This window comes from Rattus rattus, chromosome 9, assembly GCF_011064425.1.
Source record: "Rattus rattus isolate New Zealand chromosome 9, Rrattus_CSIRO_v1, whole genome shotgun sequence".
In the NCBI taxonomy this organism is placed as follows: Eukaryota; Metazoa; Chordata; class Mammalia; order Rodentia; family Muridae; genus Rattus; species Rattus rattus.
In genome coordinates, this window is record NC_046162.1 from 59,356,954 (window position 1) to 59,373,439 (window position 16,486).

Here is a 16,486-nt window from a genome sequence, read left to right on the forward strand (position 1 = left end):
CTGTGAGGACTGACTCCTCAGGATCTGGCCAAGCTGGCGAGCAGAGCATGCAACCAGGCTGGGCCATCCACTCACAACACCTGGCACCCCATCGCCCAATGGCACTCAAGGCATCGCTTAGTCCTGTGTCCCAGACAGAAAGATCACTGGTGTGTGGTAAGTATTTATTGAAAGAAGTTGATAACCATCTTCCCCCTTCACATGCAGGTGGGCACACTTGGCTCCTGACGGCTTCAGGGACAGTCGGGCCTCCACCCTCCCCACCCAGTCTAGGAAGTGCCAATGCCCCTATACCTTAGTTTCCCTCTGAGGCCCCACTCCCAGTGCAGATGACTGAGCCCAAGCACAGGGCCCTGGCCTTCAGCCATTTTCCCAGGCAGGAGAGAGGGAGTTAGCATGCAGGTCCTGTCCACCCCTCCAGGAAACTGGGAGGGGTGGGGGTTTCTCATCAGAAACCTGGGCCCAGTAGTAACTGACCAGCACCCAAGAAGCTGGGTCAGCATGACACCTGGACTCTCTATCTCTGAACATGTCCTACAAAGGACACGTGCCAGTCCCATCCAAGGCTGGCCCAGTCCCCCTCTGTAGCCTAGCAAACCTAAGCCAGCAGTATGTCCACTGTAGGCACCTGGGAAGCCAACAGACCCTTTAAATCTGGCAGCCTAAAGACCATCCTTAGATCATGCCTCTTCATCATCTAGGCACTAGTGGGGAATGTCCTATGTCCCCAACAGCTCCCAATTTTTCCTGCCCTCAGAGAAGGCTCAAGTACTTTCTGAAGAAGTGTATTCTAGCTTTGTGAAAGGGTCAAAGACCTACTCCTGGCCCAGTGGGAGAGGAGCAGATCTGTGTGAACCTGCAGGGTAGCGAAGGGGAGGGAGGGACGGAGGGAGGGAGGGAGGGAGAGGGGGAGAGAGAGAGAGAGAGAGAGAGAGAGAGAGAGAGAGAAAGAATATGAATGTGAAAATGCTCCCCCTTCTCCCCTTTGCGGTCCTTACAGAGGCCAGTTTACCCTTCCCTGCTCACTTTTCTCTCCTCTGAGGGGGTGTCTGGGAATCCACTCACAGTGCTACTGGCAGTGCCCACTGGCCTTTCTGGGGAGAATTGTTCTCCCACCACACAGCCACCTTCAAGAGCTGAGGAGACACAGCTATCTCCTGTCTCCAGTCAGGTCGCCCAGGCTACTCTCTAAGCCTAGGAATCCTGGCCATGGTAGGGCCTCTCCAGCTAGATCACTTCCTGCTCAGTACCACTCTAGTCAGAGGGCGGTGGTTCAGCCTGAACCAGGCTCCTCTGGGCTCCACGTTTGCTGCATTCCTGGCCTCTGCCCTCTTCCTCTGCCACCTGCTTCCCCCTGGAAGCCTGCGCCAAACAAGTCCTCGAAATTGGGTTTATTACTGGGCCCTCCCCCTGGGGTCTCCCTCCAGAGGACTCAGTCCAAACAGGGTGAGAGGGGGCCATGTGCTCCAAGAACCTGGTGCCTAGACCCTGCCTTCCTGGTGAGGCCCATGCAGGTGGCTGCAAGTGCGCCGGGGTGCCAGCCCCGCCAGCCATTCCTAGCTCTTCTTGGCCTCATGCTCGCGGCGCCGCAGCTTCTCCCGCTGCCGTGCGGTCTTCTCCTGCGCCTTCCGTTCCTTCTCAGCAGCCGCTGCCAGCTCCTTCAACTTCCGCTTCACCAGTGCCCGGTCATGCGAATTGCTAAGCCCCAGGCTCTGGGAAGAAAACCAGAATGAAGGACAGAGGCCCAGAACACGGCCCTGCAGACCCGCTGGAGTCTGCTCTTCTGTACGGCCTTCGCCTAGGGATTGGGCCCTACGCTAAGAGGAATGGCATGCGAGTGGTCAGAGATGACAACTCCTGGCACGAGGCCATTTGGGACCCCATCCTTGGCTTCAGATCCTCAATCTAGGATTTCAGCCTTAGCCCGACCCCGCCCAACTTCTGAGGTCCTCGGAATGGAGAGTGACTTGTTCAAGGTCACACAAGGTGGTAACCAGGCTCTGAGAATGAATATGGGGTCAGAGGCTAGACAAGGAGAGGAAATCCCAGCTCAGCCCAGGAGGTAAATCAGGGTCAGAAGGGAAGTCCTTATCCTTGAAGGCTATCTCAGATTGGCCGACCATCAGCTCTGCACTCTGACCCACCTTCAGTTTGCTTCCATCCAGCTGTAGGAGCTGCGGCCCATCCACCTGCCGGGCAGCAAACTCAGCGACATACTGTTCCAGGTTGAGGCTGTGCAGCCACTGACCCACCTGCTGGCTGGTCCAGTGTTCTACAGCAGGGAGGGACTCATCCAGAAACTGCGGTAGAGATGGGAAGAGTAAAGGGAGCCCAGCCTGTGGCCGGGTCCCCCCAGCAGGCACAAAGCCAACCTCACTCACCTCATCTGAGGACTGGGACAACGTATGGTAGGGATAGGAGCATTTGGTCTCCTGTCGAGGGCCACCGGGGATCTTGGGGCTGCTGCTGGGAGGTGTGGAGTCATCGCTCAGGGTAGATTCCTACACAGAAAGGGATGCACGGAGGAGCAAGGTCACCTCCCACCTCCAAGCCCATCACCTGACCAGATGGGGCTGAAATAGTAAACTAGGCACCAGCAGCTGTTCAATGCTCCAGGACTAGGAACGAGGCAGCCAGACAGAGGCTGTGATGACTGAAGTGACATATCAGAACCCCAGCCTAGACAATAAGGTCCTAACGTTAAGTTAGGTAGACGAATTATCAGGAATGGAGGAGGTTAGGTACTGCTTCCTGTAGATGGTCTACCAGGATCCCTCCCCCAGGCTGGATCATGTGACCCTGTTACATAAAATCCTTCTCCTGGGCTGGAGAGATGGCTCACAAGTTAAGAGAACTGGCAGAGTTCAATTCCCAGCAACCATACGGTGGCTCACAACCATTTATAATGAGATCTGGCGCCCTCTTCTGGCCTGCAGGCGTACATGCAGGCAGAACACTACATAATAAATATCTTTAAAAAAAAATTCTTCTCCTAGGCCTCTTGCATCCTGGCTAGTGGGTACACCCATGGCCTTGGAGCTCTGTGAGGACTTGGGCCGTCTCACTGATCATGGTGTCCCCTGGGACCAGCACAAAGGGAGGAGCCGAGGAAGAATATTGGGTGGTTAAAGAAAGTTGCACATCAGAAGGGCCTCTCCCCTGAACCCCACACTTCTGATTCTCCTAAGCCCTAGCGCCATCCACAGCTGTGCACATCTGTGGGCGAGTTTTCTCTGAACCTCATTTGCTCATCTGTACAGTGCAGATAACAATGACTTCCTTGCCTACATCACAGTTAAAGTCACACACAATAGTGGGCCTTGTACCGTATAGTGGTCTTTGTGAACATAAGGAGACTTTAGTATTGGTTGTGTTGATGATTCTTGTTTCCTAGGGTTTGAAGCTTTCAGAGGACTAGGTAGGGGTCCTGCTCATCCCCATATCTCCAAAACTTCCCACCATGCAGATGGCCAGCTTGTAATGGTGTAGTCCAGACCTGCCTCAGGCAGAAGCAAGAGTTCCTCAGACTGAGTTGGGAGGGGGTGTTAGTGTTTCCACACGAGTGTTGAGCGTAGGAAGCAGAATCAACAAATGCACGGAATACAAATGGGTATGAATGCATGAGCCATGAATGAATGAAGCCAGAGAGTAGATGCAAGTCATGAGTCACTAGGCGTCTCTGTGGTGGGACACTATGGGTCCCAGAAAAACCTGGGCTCCCAGTCCAAGCCACGACGAAGTATGCATGTCCTTGTCGTGAGCCTAGAAGCCAGTGCTAGGCAAGACAGTCCTGGGGTTACACTGGGAAGGAGGGCACAGTCTTGCAGTCCCAGCACTAAGAAGGCTAAGGCAAGAGGGTTTGTCGTTCTAGGCCAGCCTGGGCTACAGAGTAAGACTGCCTCAGCAGGGAAAATGGAAGAAGGGAGGGAAGGGAGGATGGGTGAGAAGAAGGAGGAGAAAAAGAAGGAATAAGAAGAGGCTTACCTGGGAAGCTGACTTCTTGGGGCTGAAGCCCTCATGTTTGGGGGAACAGGTTGGAGAGGTGGTGCTCCCCGAGGAAGCAGAGCCCTTGCCGCTGTCTGTGAACCAGGAAAAGGGCAGGAATGGAGAGCCCCCTGTCCTTCCAGAGCCTTCTACAGACTCCCTGTGGAAAAAAGGATCCAGCATGTTGTGGGTGTCAGGAGAGGGTGGGAGCTGTGGGTGGGTGCCATGAGTACCTCTCACCTGCTGCCCATGGACAGGCGGTTGCTACCCTTCTCCTTCCGGCTCTTGCTGGTAGATGCTCGGCGGAGAGTGACCCTGCAAGAAGGCACCACTGTGATGCTCTGAGCCCCCTCCCCCAACAGCTCCGAGGACACTGGCAATACCTGCCCCGACTCACCCCAGGTCCAGGAACTTTCTGCGAGTCTTCTTATCTAAGCCGATGGTGGGGCTGGCAGGCTCAGGGGGGCTGGCATCCCGGCTGTCGTCTTTAGAAAGAGAAGGGGAGGAAAACAGCGAATGCAGTGGTGCCGGCCTGCTGCCGCTGCCCATGTGGGGTGGTAGACATTTCTTGACTAGAATTAGGCCATTTGGCTCTAGGGTTTTTCCGTAGCTGTGTGACCCAGGATAAGACACTCGAGCAGAGGTGTGCCATTTTTACAGTATCTAATGGGAGCCCCTGCTTTTGCCTTTAACATACTGTGAAAGCAGTCTCCATCTGAGAGGTAGGACTTTGTGTTTGTTTCCCTCATTGTTGTTGTTTTGAGACAGGGTTTCTCTGAGTTGCCTTAGTTGTCCTGGAACTCACTCTGTAGACCAGGCTGGCCTCAAACTCAGAGATCTGCCTGCCTCTTGCCTCCCAAGTGCTGAGATTAAAGATGTGTACTGCCACCACCCAGTCCAAGGTAGGGCTAGTAATATTAATTAGTTCTTTTTTTTTTTTTTAATGTGCCCAGCAAAGTAGTTTTGCCTATTTTTTCTTTAAGATTTATTTATTTTATGTGAGTACACTGTCACTGTCTTCAGACACACCAGAAGAGAGCATCAGATCCCATTACAGATGGTTGTGAACCACCATGTGGTTGCTGGGATTTGAACTCAGGACCTCTGGAAGAGCAATCAATGCTCTTAACCACTGAGCCATCTCTCCTGCCCTAATTAGTTCTTTTTTGAGATAGGGTCTCAGTGAAACCCAAGGTGTCCTGGAGCTTCTTCCTGTGTAGCCTTGGGCTTCTGATTCTCCTGTCTTCACCTCCTGAGTACTAGAAAATCAGGGTACATGACCGTATCTGGTATTCAGCTGTGATATTCTTGCTTCCTGCATGGTAGGCATATTACTGACTTTATCTTGGCCATTTTCTAACCAGCCTTTCAATCTCGGCTCAAATGTTACCTCCTCAGGGAAGCGTTTCCAGTCAGGTGAGGACAATTAGCAACTGCATATTTCCCGCATAGCTTTTATTACAGTTTGTACCTATACGTTAATTACGGGGTGATTTGGTTGTTTCTTTCCTAAGCTACACGTCTCCAGAGGCTAAGGACTGTCTCTACGCTCCGTTTGGGTCCAGCGATATCTAGTATACAGTAAGCTTCTGTAAATGAAGAATGGAACCTAATGGCCTTCCATCTCCCCTGCAGCTGCCCAGCCGCCTGGCCCAGCCGCAGTTCCAATGTTCGTCGGCAGGGGGCGAAGCGCCTATCGAGCTCACCTTCGCTGTGCGGCTCTGCTCGAGGGTAGCGACGCACGAAGCTGGGGGAGCTGTCGGAGGAGGGTGCGGAGCGCGGTGGCGAGCCGGACGTGGCAGCCAGGCCCTCATGCGAGGCGGCGTTGTGCAGGGGCCGGTACCGAGCGAGTGGCGAGGGCGGCGGTTCGTCCTCATCCAGACTGCGTCTCAAGCCCGGCGGCTCCAGGCAGAAAGAGCCACCGGCTGGGGAGCCTGGACCCGAGTGCAAAGGCGAGCGCAGCCGGTGCAGCGGGCTGCCGCAGCCGTCGGTCACCTGGAAGAGAGGCAGCGGTTCAGCTCCCCCTCCTCACATCCCAGAGGATGGAGGCCAGTTTCCCCTGTCGGCTGTATGGGAGCACTAAGGAAAGTGTTTCTTGGGGTCTGGAGAGCGGGTTTCCTCGGACCCGAAACTGGAGAAGCGGACGATCACATGAAGTGAAGACATCCTGCTTCATCCCACAGTTACTGGGACTTCCTGAACCCTTCTGGTCTCAACTTCATCTGTAAAATGGGCTAACATCTTTTCCTGTATGAGAGGATTCAAGAGCCAGACGTGAACTGCTAACTGACCTTTGAGAGCATGACTGTCAGATCTCCAGGGGCACATTACCCTGGGAGCGCGAGGGAGGGGGTATGATCCAGGGGTAGGGTGTGGGTGTGTGTATGTTACCCCAACCTTGCCTCCGGGCCCATCAGAGCCTTCACCGTCCTCAGCCGAGCTGGTACTGTCACGTAGCCTGGAGCGGGAAGGCCGGTGTCTCCGGCCCTTGACCAGCAACTGAGCCCTGGCTTTGTGTAAGCTGCTGTCCAGTCTGGTGGTCTCTGGTACAGCCAAGTCCAGGTCTGCAAATGGAGACCAGAGCCACCTCAGAGGGGCCACCCTGAATCAACATCCCAGACATTTAACTGGCGCTTGGGAGAACCTCCCCCTGTGCCTGTAGGTTGGAATTCTGGTCTCCCACAGTTGGGCTGCTCTCCTAACCCCACCGACTAGCACCGACACACAGCACAGCACGCTCGGTCCGCCTGTGGACATGGCTGGCCTATGTGCAGACACTCGCAGAAGCAGGGGTGAAAGGAGGCACACCCACTTGGATCCTAAAGTTGGCGGAGGAGTTGGCAAGCGTTGGAATGGGCAGGAAGTAGGAAGTAGAGATGGAACCTCTGGGTGGCAGGAAGTAGCTGTGGGGGCACTAGGACTAGGGGAGGAGCTGCGGAGACCAGCGGGATGGAAAGGCATCTGACATGTACCCAATGCCACACATCTCACTATCCTCCTCAGAGCTACCTGGGCTAGGAGTGAGAGCCACAGCATCTGGGGAGGAGCATTACAGCATCTGGATCGAGACGTTCAATCCTCTCTGAATGTCTCTGGGACCCCACTGCATCCTTCACACCTTCTGTCTTGCCTGTTCCTCTCTCATCTGTAGACATCCCAAAGGCACCCCTACTCAATGGCCACTTTGCCTATTCCGAGCCCAGACTCACCCACTAAATGTCAAGTCTAAGCACAGAAGCATCCGCCAGGAAACCCACAAACCAGAGCCCCCTAGTGCTTCAGCCAAACACCACCCATCAGAGCCCTGCATGGTGGTGCATGTAGGTCAAATCCAGTCTGCTCTACAGAGCAAGCAAGTTCCAGGACAGCCAGGGCTACAAATTTCTCTCCCTCTCCCTCCCCTTCCCCCTCTCTCCTCCCTCCCCTCTCCTTCTCCCTCCTTTCTCTTCCCCCCTTCCCCTCTCTCTCTCTCTCCCCTCTCTTTGTCTCTCTCTCTCTCTTTCCCTCCCTCCCTCCTTCCCTCATAGGCTTGCTTTAATCAGACATCTTGTCCACTAGACCAATGGTCTATCAACCCAAGTAACTCAGGTTGGTTAGCTCTCAGCTACCCTTCTCCCCTCAGCCCTCCTAAATCCTGTTCCATGAGCAGGTCATAAGGTACATTGTGCTTTTCTCTCTACTTCTGAGGATGTCTGAGGGTGTTGTTGTTGTTGTTATTATTATTATTATTATTATTATTATTATGCCATGTGTACATGGTGGAGGGCCGCATATACATTAGAATGCAGATAGCCTCCTCACGGTTCAGAAGAGGGTGTCGGATCCCCAGTAGGTAGAGTTACAGGCTGTCGTGAGTTGCCAGATGGTGGGCACTAGGAACTGAAATTGGGTCCTGTACAAGAGCACTGCCTACTCGAAACTGCCCGCTCTACAGCCTACGCTCTTAAGTTTTGTCAGGGAAGTACTGTTTACGAATGAGCACACACATGAATACGAGTGCACATACAGAGAGGAGCGGGGGGGGGGAGGGGAAGAGAGGTCTAGAGCTCTGCCATCTCCTGCCTCCTCTCCTCTTTCCCACTTATCGGATTTTTTAACACAGCAGCCAGTGTGATCCTGATTCGATGTGTCAGCTCTGTCAGTCCCATGCTCAGAGCCCTCTCAGGCAGAATCAGAGCCAGAGTCCCCGAGTGGCCTTCTAAGTTCAGTCTGTGCCTCACTTCCATCCTCATGGGGATCCAGCCTGCACCTCAAAGCCTTTGCACACATGACACCCCTGTATAAACTCCAAAGGACCATTCCTGTGGCTTCCTGTATCGTGTGCCACTCTCTGGCATCCTGAATGTCTTCGTCATTTACGCTTTTTGCATCTATTAAACTGGTGACTCCGTAAGGACAGAGTTTTCTGTCTGTGACTAGTGCATGACAGGTGCCTAGTGAATACTCTTTTAAGGGAAGAAAAAGGGACTGATGGTGGCCCACACGCCTTTAATACCAGTACCCAGGAAGCAGAGGCAAGCAGATCCCTAAGTTCAAGGCCAGCCTGATCTGTGGAGTGAGTTTCAGGAAAGCCAGGGCTACAGAGAGAAACCCTGTTTCAAAAAGCAAATGAGACCCAACAACAGAGAGAAAAAGGAAACAAGCACACGAGGAACTATCCTGAACGGATGAGGAGACAACATCCGCCAGGGCTACTGCCTCTGATCTGGTAGGCGGGCTGTGGCCTGGCTGGCCGCCACACAAGCTGGGCTTGTAAACAGAGCCAGAAGAAGGTTTTCTAAGGAGAGGGTATGGTACAGCTCTGGGTGTGAGGTGTTAAAGAAAAGCCTGATTGAAGAAGGAAGCAGGCTCAGAGACCATGGCAACTGTCCAGGGTGTGGTGAGGGGCTGGGAGGCAACAGCTACTGTCAAGATTGCTCTTTTGGATCCAGATGTGACTCCCTTTCGGTCTGAAGAACTTCCTGGTGCCCCTGAAAGCAGCCAGGAGCCAGTAATAGCTCACACTGCTCTAAGTGCCTCACAATTACCGGCCATTGAAACCTCCTACAATCTAGGAGGATGGGACTTGGGATCCCCCAGGGCAGCCTTAATTTGCCCAAGAGCATAGAGCTGGCAAGAGCTAGCTAAGGTCAAAGACAGGCAGTCTGACTTGTTTGGAGGCAGCAGACAGATCAGCTCTGACCTTTCTGAACAGAGAAGGAGGCAAGAATGACTCTAAGCTGTCATTTACTGGGTGGAGAAACTAAACTCAGACAAGAGAGGTTTGATCAGCTGTGTGGAGGAAGTCAACGTGGTATCCCCGGTCCCCTGGCCTCTGGGTCAGTGCTCTGACGTCCTCTCTGCTCCAAGCACCCAGCTAGTATCCAGCCATGAGCACCTGGGTCATTGGGTCACATAGCAAAATGGGTATCAACCACAGTGTGGAGAGCTAAGGCTCTCCTGAGGGCTTGGGGGTACAAGGCAAGGTGGGGCAGGTCTCACCAGGGCCCCTCAAACCCTTTTTCCATTTGTTCTCTTCCCTGCCTCCCCCTCTGGGTTCTGGGCAGTGGGAGAGATGAATATTTAATTGTCTTCGTATGAGGAAGCACTCCAGGCAGCGCCCAGCTACCTCAGCAGACAGAAGAAAAACAAGCAAGGATGGGTGAGGAGCCTGGGACAGAGGAGAAAGAAAAGCCCCCCTCCCACCAAGGCAAGCTCACCTCTGTGGACCTGCCAAGGTTAGGCTGGAAGTGTAAAGAGCCAGCCTCAGGGATAAGGAAGTGGTGGTGGGGGCTGTGGAGAGGCTGTGGTGGGGAACAGTGTTCCCAAAGAGACTGAGGTAACAATACTGGCAGGGACTAGGACCAGTGGAGATGGCAGGAGGGGAGAGGGAAAGGCAGAGATGGGAGGAAGCAGGAGAAGCCGGAGCCTTGTGGCATCCCATGGGTAGGAGCCCCTTGGAATTGTACCCAGGAATCATCTACTTAAATCAAGCTGGGGTAGCGGGGGGACAGCTTTTCCACATCACAGCCACACAGCCTGCAGATAGCTCTGCCCTGGTGGGGTGATCTCTCAAAATGGCAGTGTGTACACAGACAACAGAGAATGCTGAGGGCATGGAGGTCTGTGTGTGTGTGTGTGTGTGTGTGTGTGTGTGTGTGTGTGTGTGTGTGTGTAGGATGAGGCACTGTATATATGTGACTTGGAGAAAATGTATGGTGTCTGAGCTGGAGTATACAGAGGTTTAGTGCAGTGACTAGGGACTGGCAGCCAGGCATTCTAGGGTTCCCAATTCTGCCACTAATCATTCATTCATTCATTCATTCATTCATTCATTCATTCATATTTATTCATATATATCTATTCATATATATGCATGAGTGTATGCATAGAAGTCAGAGGTTTGTGGACTTGATCCCTCTCCACCTGGATTTTTGAGATGGGGTCTCTCACTGAACCTAGAGGTAACTGATATGGCTACACTGGCCGTCCATAAAGCCCCGGGGAACCCCTTCTTCCGTTCTCCAGCACTAGGGTTACAGGTATGCACTGCTCAGCCTTTTTTTTTTTTTATTTTTGGACAGGATTTTTCTATGTAGGCTGTCCCAGAACTCTCTATGTAGATCAGACTGGCCTTGAACCCACAGAGTTTGCCTCTGCTCCTCAAGTACGGGAATTAAAGGCATGTGCCACCACATACACACCGGATGCTCAGGTTTTTAAGTGGGTATTTGGGACGGAACTCAAGTCTTTCATGCAATTCAAAAAATATATTATTATAACTAGTGTGTGCGTGCGCGGGTATGAGCATGAAGTATGAATATGGGTGTGCGTGCCAGAGCGCACATGTGGAGGTCAGAGGATAACTCTGTGGAGTTGAGTCTCTCCTTTCACCTTCATGTGAGCGGGAATTGAACTCGGGTTGCACAGCTAACGCCTTTAATGGCTGCATCACCTCACTGGGCTCCACGGGATCTTTAAAGCAGGTCACAGCAGCATCTGCCCCTTTACACCCCTCGTCTGTACGCCCAACGTTATTTTGAAAATTAAATGACACACTACATGTGAGGTCACTCGCTCACCACATACTGAGGAACCCTAAGCGCCCTGTCTGCCCTTCCCCCACGCAATGGCCACTAGACTTGAAGGCAGGGCTCCACGGCTAAGTCTATTGCTAGACACAGAGTCACACAGAACTTACCAAAAACTTCATCCACAGGTTCTCGAAGCTTTGAGGAAGCCATGACTCAAGAGAGCTGGGAAGGACAAAAAAAGGAGAGAGAGAGAGAGAGAGAGAGAGAGAGAGAGAGAGAGAGAGAGAGAGAGAGAGAGATATCGTGGATTAATGGCTCTAGTTGGCTGTGGCAGAAAAGAGTCAATAGCTTTTAACTTCCCGTCCATCCATTGTTTTCCTTTCCTTAGCACTCTTCCTCTGGCCCTTGGAAGAGAAGCCTGTGGGGGCTGAGGTGGGAGACATACATAATCAGGAAAGCCACAGCAAAGCCAATCAGGACATAGCCAGCTTCTGGGAACTGGGAGCAGTCCCTGCATTGCATAAGGCCCTCCAATCACAGGCCTCCCCTAAAAGCCTCCATCACCATCAACTGTCCAACATCAAATCTAGAAGTCATAGAAATGATTAAACCCAGATCTCTCGTTTTATACCGAAACAGAAGAGGGAGTGGCTGGCCCAAGATCTCGAGGCAGTTAATGGCAAATCCAGATTTAAAACCCAGGTTCTTCCATCCATTTACCTACCTATCTTTTTATCTATCTGCTTGCCTACCCTCTCTCTCTCCCTTCCTCTCTCCGTCCCTCCCACTGTGTATCCTATCCTTCCAGCATCTACTATGTCTGCGCCTCTACCCATCCTTGTATCTATCAGTTCTTCCTCTGTCGCCTGTCACCAGGACCCTCGCCACCTGCTGTTTTGAACTATTCAGGAAGCCAGCCCCACCAGCAGGGCCACTCACTGTTTCAGACAGAACCACAGTCCCCAGCGTTCTTGACTTGCAGATGGATCGGGACATTACGTTTTCACAGCAGAACAATCTCTAAAGCATTCAGAACGTTCTGGGAAGGAGTGTGGACAGACAGAGTTGTACTGTTCAGGTTTTGATATTTGGTTTGTGGTTGGAAGCAAGAAGAGCGGGCAGGTAAGGAAGGGAAGCAGGGGAAATGCATCAGAAACAGCACACCATGGGCAGGCTTCCTAACAGGCATAGAAGGCAGGGATAAGAAGAGAGGGATGGCTCACGGTAGGGAGACACTGAACAGCTGAGACATAATCTCTGGTTACTTCTAATACCCTGGTGCCTGGGAGAAGGGCAGGGCACTGGACCAGACCACATGCTCTCTAGATCTCCTGTCGTTGCACAGACATTTTCTGTGAGCTGCTAGGCCTGGCATCATCTCGGTATCCCCACTTTACAGGTGTGAACATTAATACGCAAGCGCTAAGAGGTAGATGTTGACCCCTGACTCCTGTTTCTCAGCTCTATCCTGGGGGCGTGATCTGCAGTTCTGGCCCTGCTCATGAGGAAAGGGTACTCTCAGGAGAGGGTTGGGGTAAAGGGAGGGAGAACTGGTCTGCACTGGCTAGGATTAAGGCGAGCATTAAAACCACCTCCACTAGGCTAGAGGGATGCTTGGAGCGGAGCCAAACAATGCCATATGGGAGAGGTCAAGGATATCTCAGCAAGGGACCCTTTTGCTGTTCTTGAACTCTGGGGACTAAGAGTCCCCTGAATATCTAGAATATTCTCTCCAGACCTGAGAGGCCAGACGAAGGCAGGTAGGTCCTCAACAGGAACTATATCTCATCATTGGGTTGCAAAGCTTTCTCTGGTTGGGATCCAGCTGCCCCTTCTCCAGTTCTCTGTCCTAGGTTGCCACTCCTGTTTGTCTAACGCTATCTCTCCTGAGAAATGGAGACCTTTTCGGACTTTACTGCTTTCCTGTGACTGACGAGCGAGCCACGTGCCCTCCCTTCAGCCTGGAGACTCAGGATAGTAGCTGCTTCTCCTCCCAGAATGGCTGCTCTCTGCAGACCGTGGTGACACCTCCTCTCTTAGACAGAGCAGGCCAGCCCACGTTCTTTCCTGATGGTCCCAATCCAGGGCTGAGGGCCTGTTGTGCACTAAGGTCTATTTTAGCCCCCTTGGGTAGACTGGGGCCTCCAGCTCAGATTCTCAGCTCATCCTGATTCAGCACAAACTGCTTTCTTCCTCTCTGTCTTTAACAGCCAGCTCCCAGAACTGTGTGTGTGTGGGGGGGGGGGGCTTCCTGCACTATCCCATGTAAAACTCCATGGATGCATAATGTCCAGGTCGCCTGCCTCTGTCACCCAACTCTCTCCTCCCTAAAACGCAGCCTTGGGAAATCAGATGCCCACCTGCACCCCTCTTCCCACTTCTGCTCACACTCTTACTACACAAGGAGGCAAATGAACCTGTCCCCTCGGACAACCTTTGGGCTCCCTTGTCACCAGACCACTCCCTTCCCCAACAGCTACCAATTCCTGGAGGACCACTAGTGACCTCTGACCTTTCTCTGGGAAAAGGAAAGGCAGGTGAGTTCCAAGCTACCTGGAGCCCAAGGGAAGGAGAAAAAAACAAAACAAAACAAAACAAAAGGTATACAACCTGGGGATGGAACAGAAGGAGGAACTAGCAGATTCAGAGGTAGAGATTGGCAGTGTCCACAGGGAGCTGAGATCAAGAAAGAATAGACCCAGGAGGCTCAGGGAAAGCAGCTGGGTAGCCCTGCCGCTCCACCAAGGGGTGAGAGAAAGGAACAGAATGTCTGCCCCACAGCAAGAGGGGAGAGGGGACCCCAAGTAAGGAGGAGGGAGAGAGAGTCAGAGACAGAGAGAGAGACATAGAGAGACAGAGACACAGAGAAAGAGAGATAGAGACAGAGACGCACACAGCTGATAAGTCCAAGAAGTGGTTGACATGCAGGCTGGCATTGGGGAGACAGTTGTATAGCTAAGGAGCCGAGCCCCTCCCATGCTCTCAGTCTTCAGCCAGCCCCAGGCTTGGAGCAGTCCGCAGGAGTTTGACAGCTCGTCCAAGCGTCGTCCTAGAAGATGGGGTTGGTGGACAGGGCACCTACTCCTATCAGACAGAGTCCCTTCTCACTAATCTCCCTCAGAGGGTAGAACAGTTTCTTCAACCCACAGGTCTAACTGCCGGATACGAAGGAGTTAAGGCTTCTCCCCCTGCCCCCACACCAGTTTTTCTTCTTTATTTCTTCATTCATTCTTTTCTTTCTCTTCTCTCTCTCTCTCTCTCTCTCTCTCTCTCTCTCAAATTAATTTCCTCAGGCGGGAGAAAAGGGATTAGGGACACAAACCCTATTTCTGTCCCCTCCCGGCAACCCAGTCCAGTGAGGTCTCCCTAGGGACAGAGAAAGAAAGGCCCTTGTGGCTTAGATCCATTTAGCCTTCCTGAGGGTCCCACCTTGAGTCCAGTAGTCTCTGGCCACGCTTCCCCTTCCACCCTAGGGGACCCGGCCCCTCACCTCCAGCATCCGTCATTTTCAGCGTCCGGCGCCCCAGGAACCCCTCAGGCCCATGGTGTTGGGGCGAATGCCGGGCAGGAGAGGGGCGAAGGACTTTCACCCCGGTCGCGGGGGGCTCCGGGCTGGCTGGAGTCGCTCCATCCCAGGGTGTTGTGGGGGATCGGCGGGGAGAGTCCCGGAGCCGGAAAGAATGGAGAGGCGAGGTGTGTAGGGATGCAGGGAGAAGGTCTGCGGGAAGCAGGAGGTGCGGGCGGGGCTGGACCGGGAAACCTGACGGGAGGATGCTCCGTGTGTGCGTGCGTGTGCGTGTGTGTGTGTACGTGTGTGTGTGTGTGTGTGTGTGTGTGTGTGTGTGTGTGAGAGAGAGAGAGAGAGAGAGAGAGAGAGAGAGAGCTGAGAGACTGAGAGCCACCTCCTGCCCCTGCCCCCAAGCCTGGGGGTCTCGGACCCTCGCGCCACCGGCCGATTTGTGCTGCGTCGCAGTGGCTAGGTCCGTGGGGGTCGCCCGGGATAAGGCGATGGGGGGCGGGGGCGCTTGTGGGGAGGCCGGGCGCCCCGGAGACAAAGAGCGGTAGGGAAGGAGGGAAGAGGAGGGCGGGAGGGGCGGAGGCAGCAAGGACCGAGGGGAGGAGGCGGCGGGTGCCCGCGGCCGGGCCGGGGATCCCAATTGCCGCTACTTCTCGGACCGCGGGAGTCGCGGCGCTTGGGAGTCTGCGCGCGAGTGGCAGGGAAGCGACCGGGGAGGCGGTCCCGCCTCAGGACGCACGGGGCTTTCCATCTCCTCTGCAGGGTCTGTGAGGGCTTCTGATTCTCTTTTATTCAACAAGCATCTGCGGAGCGGCCAACCTGGGGCGCTGAAGCAGAAGGGGACCGCGGTTGAACAGAACAGACGTGGTCCAGTGCAATCAGGATTAAGCCAAATGGGACTTGCCAAGCCTGAGAGCTGTGGGTCCAGGAGCGGGAAAGACATTAAGTTCTGGAGGGGGCGTGCACCCGAGGCACTGGAGTAGGGCACAAGGAGGATTCCTAGAGATGTGTGGCTACTCCTGTTGCCCAAGCTATGGGAGACTTACTCCTGGGCATTGCAGGGTGGATGGACCAGCAGAGAAAATTGAGGTTGTAGGGTTGACACTGCATTCTACTACTTCCTCCTTCCCCCCCATAAAAAGGTTAACCGAGGAGGGAGGCGTTCCAACATAAATTTCAGGAAGACTCGTTGGGCATCCCTGCAGAGGGTAGCCGGAAGTCTGGGCGCTGGCTTCAAGGGATTGCTGAATGATGACAGCCATGAGCATGAAGATTAAAGATCAGGCTGAAAGCTATTCTGGCTACAGAATTGAAGACATAGACAGGATTTGGAGCCGGCTGGACAAAGAATTGAGAGAGAAGGAGGGGTCTAGACTGGCTGCGGGTCTTGGCTGGGGGCCTGGCAGTTCTGGTGCTAGGGGTAGGACGTGGAGTGGATGAGCTCAGACTTGGACCTGGTGACCCAGAGATGGTGGCAGGTCAGTGGTGGTGGATGCGATCATCAGCTAGGTACCATGTAGCAATCTTGGAGTGTGCCCAGGCACTTCTCAGATTTTTTAAGATCATCCTCCCCATAAATTTCTAAGTTAGGGGCTTCTCGAGTCCTCTTAGATGCCCAGACCACACGCTCATAAAAAGAAAACGACTTGTTTAGGAGAAAGTGGTGACCTTGGAGAAAGCCCAGGACTTAGAGTAGTAGAGTCTGGATAGTTGGAGTACTCCGGATGGCTTGTGGGACTGGGCCACTGCCAAGGGCCCGTGGGCAGCAGCATGTTGAGCCAAGAGTTCCTAAGAACTGTGAGTGGGGACAGCATCAACGGGGCTCAGAACATTCCAGAGCTGGAGGGCCTCAGGACACATTGAGATTCTGCTGAAAGTCTGGTTAGACTGTAGGTCCACATGGAGATGATGATTCTAGCCACCACTTGAGCAGACAGATACTCTCTAGGGCAATGTGTCCAATCTTCCTAAT

The 16,486-nt window shown here is 53.5% G+C and overlaps 1 protein-coding gene across 2 annotated transcripts; it reads right to left on the reverse strand.

The window, feature by feature from the left end:
* Positions 1-147: 147 nt before the first annotated feature.
* Samd14 (sterile alpha motif domain containing 14) lies at positions 148-14,838 on the reverse strand. Of its 2 annotated transcripts, none has more exons than XM_032911877.1 (10): positions 14,488-14,838; positions 11,165-11,219; positions 6,382-6,548; positions 5,691-5,979; positions 4,382-4,469; positions 4,225-4,299; positions 3,985-4,144; positions 2,382-2,501; positions 2,145-2,300; positions 148-1,712 (listed from the first exon to the last, which is right to left on the reverse strand). In XM_032911877.1, exons 2-10 carry the CDS (start codon positions 11,205-11,207, stop codon positions 1,557-1,559), a joined length of 1,254 nt encoding a protein of 417 aa, XP_032767768.1. In that variant the 5' UTR covers positions 11,208-11,219; positions 14,488-14,838; the 3' UTR covers positions 148-1,556. The 2 variants fall into 2 exon arrangements, with proteins under 2 accessions (XP_032767768.1, XP_032767769.1); XM_032911878.1 differs by having other exon boundaries at positions 1,377-1,712; positions 6,387-6,548.
* Between the last annotated feature and the right edge of the window lie 1,648 nt (positions 14,839-16,486).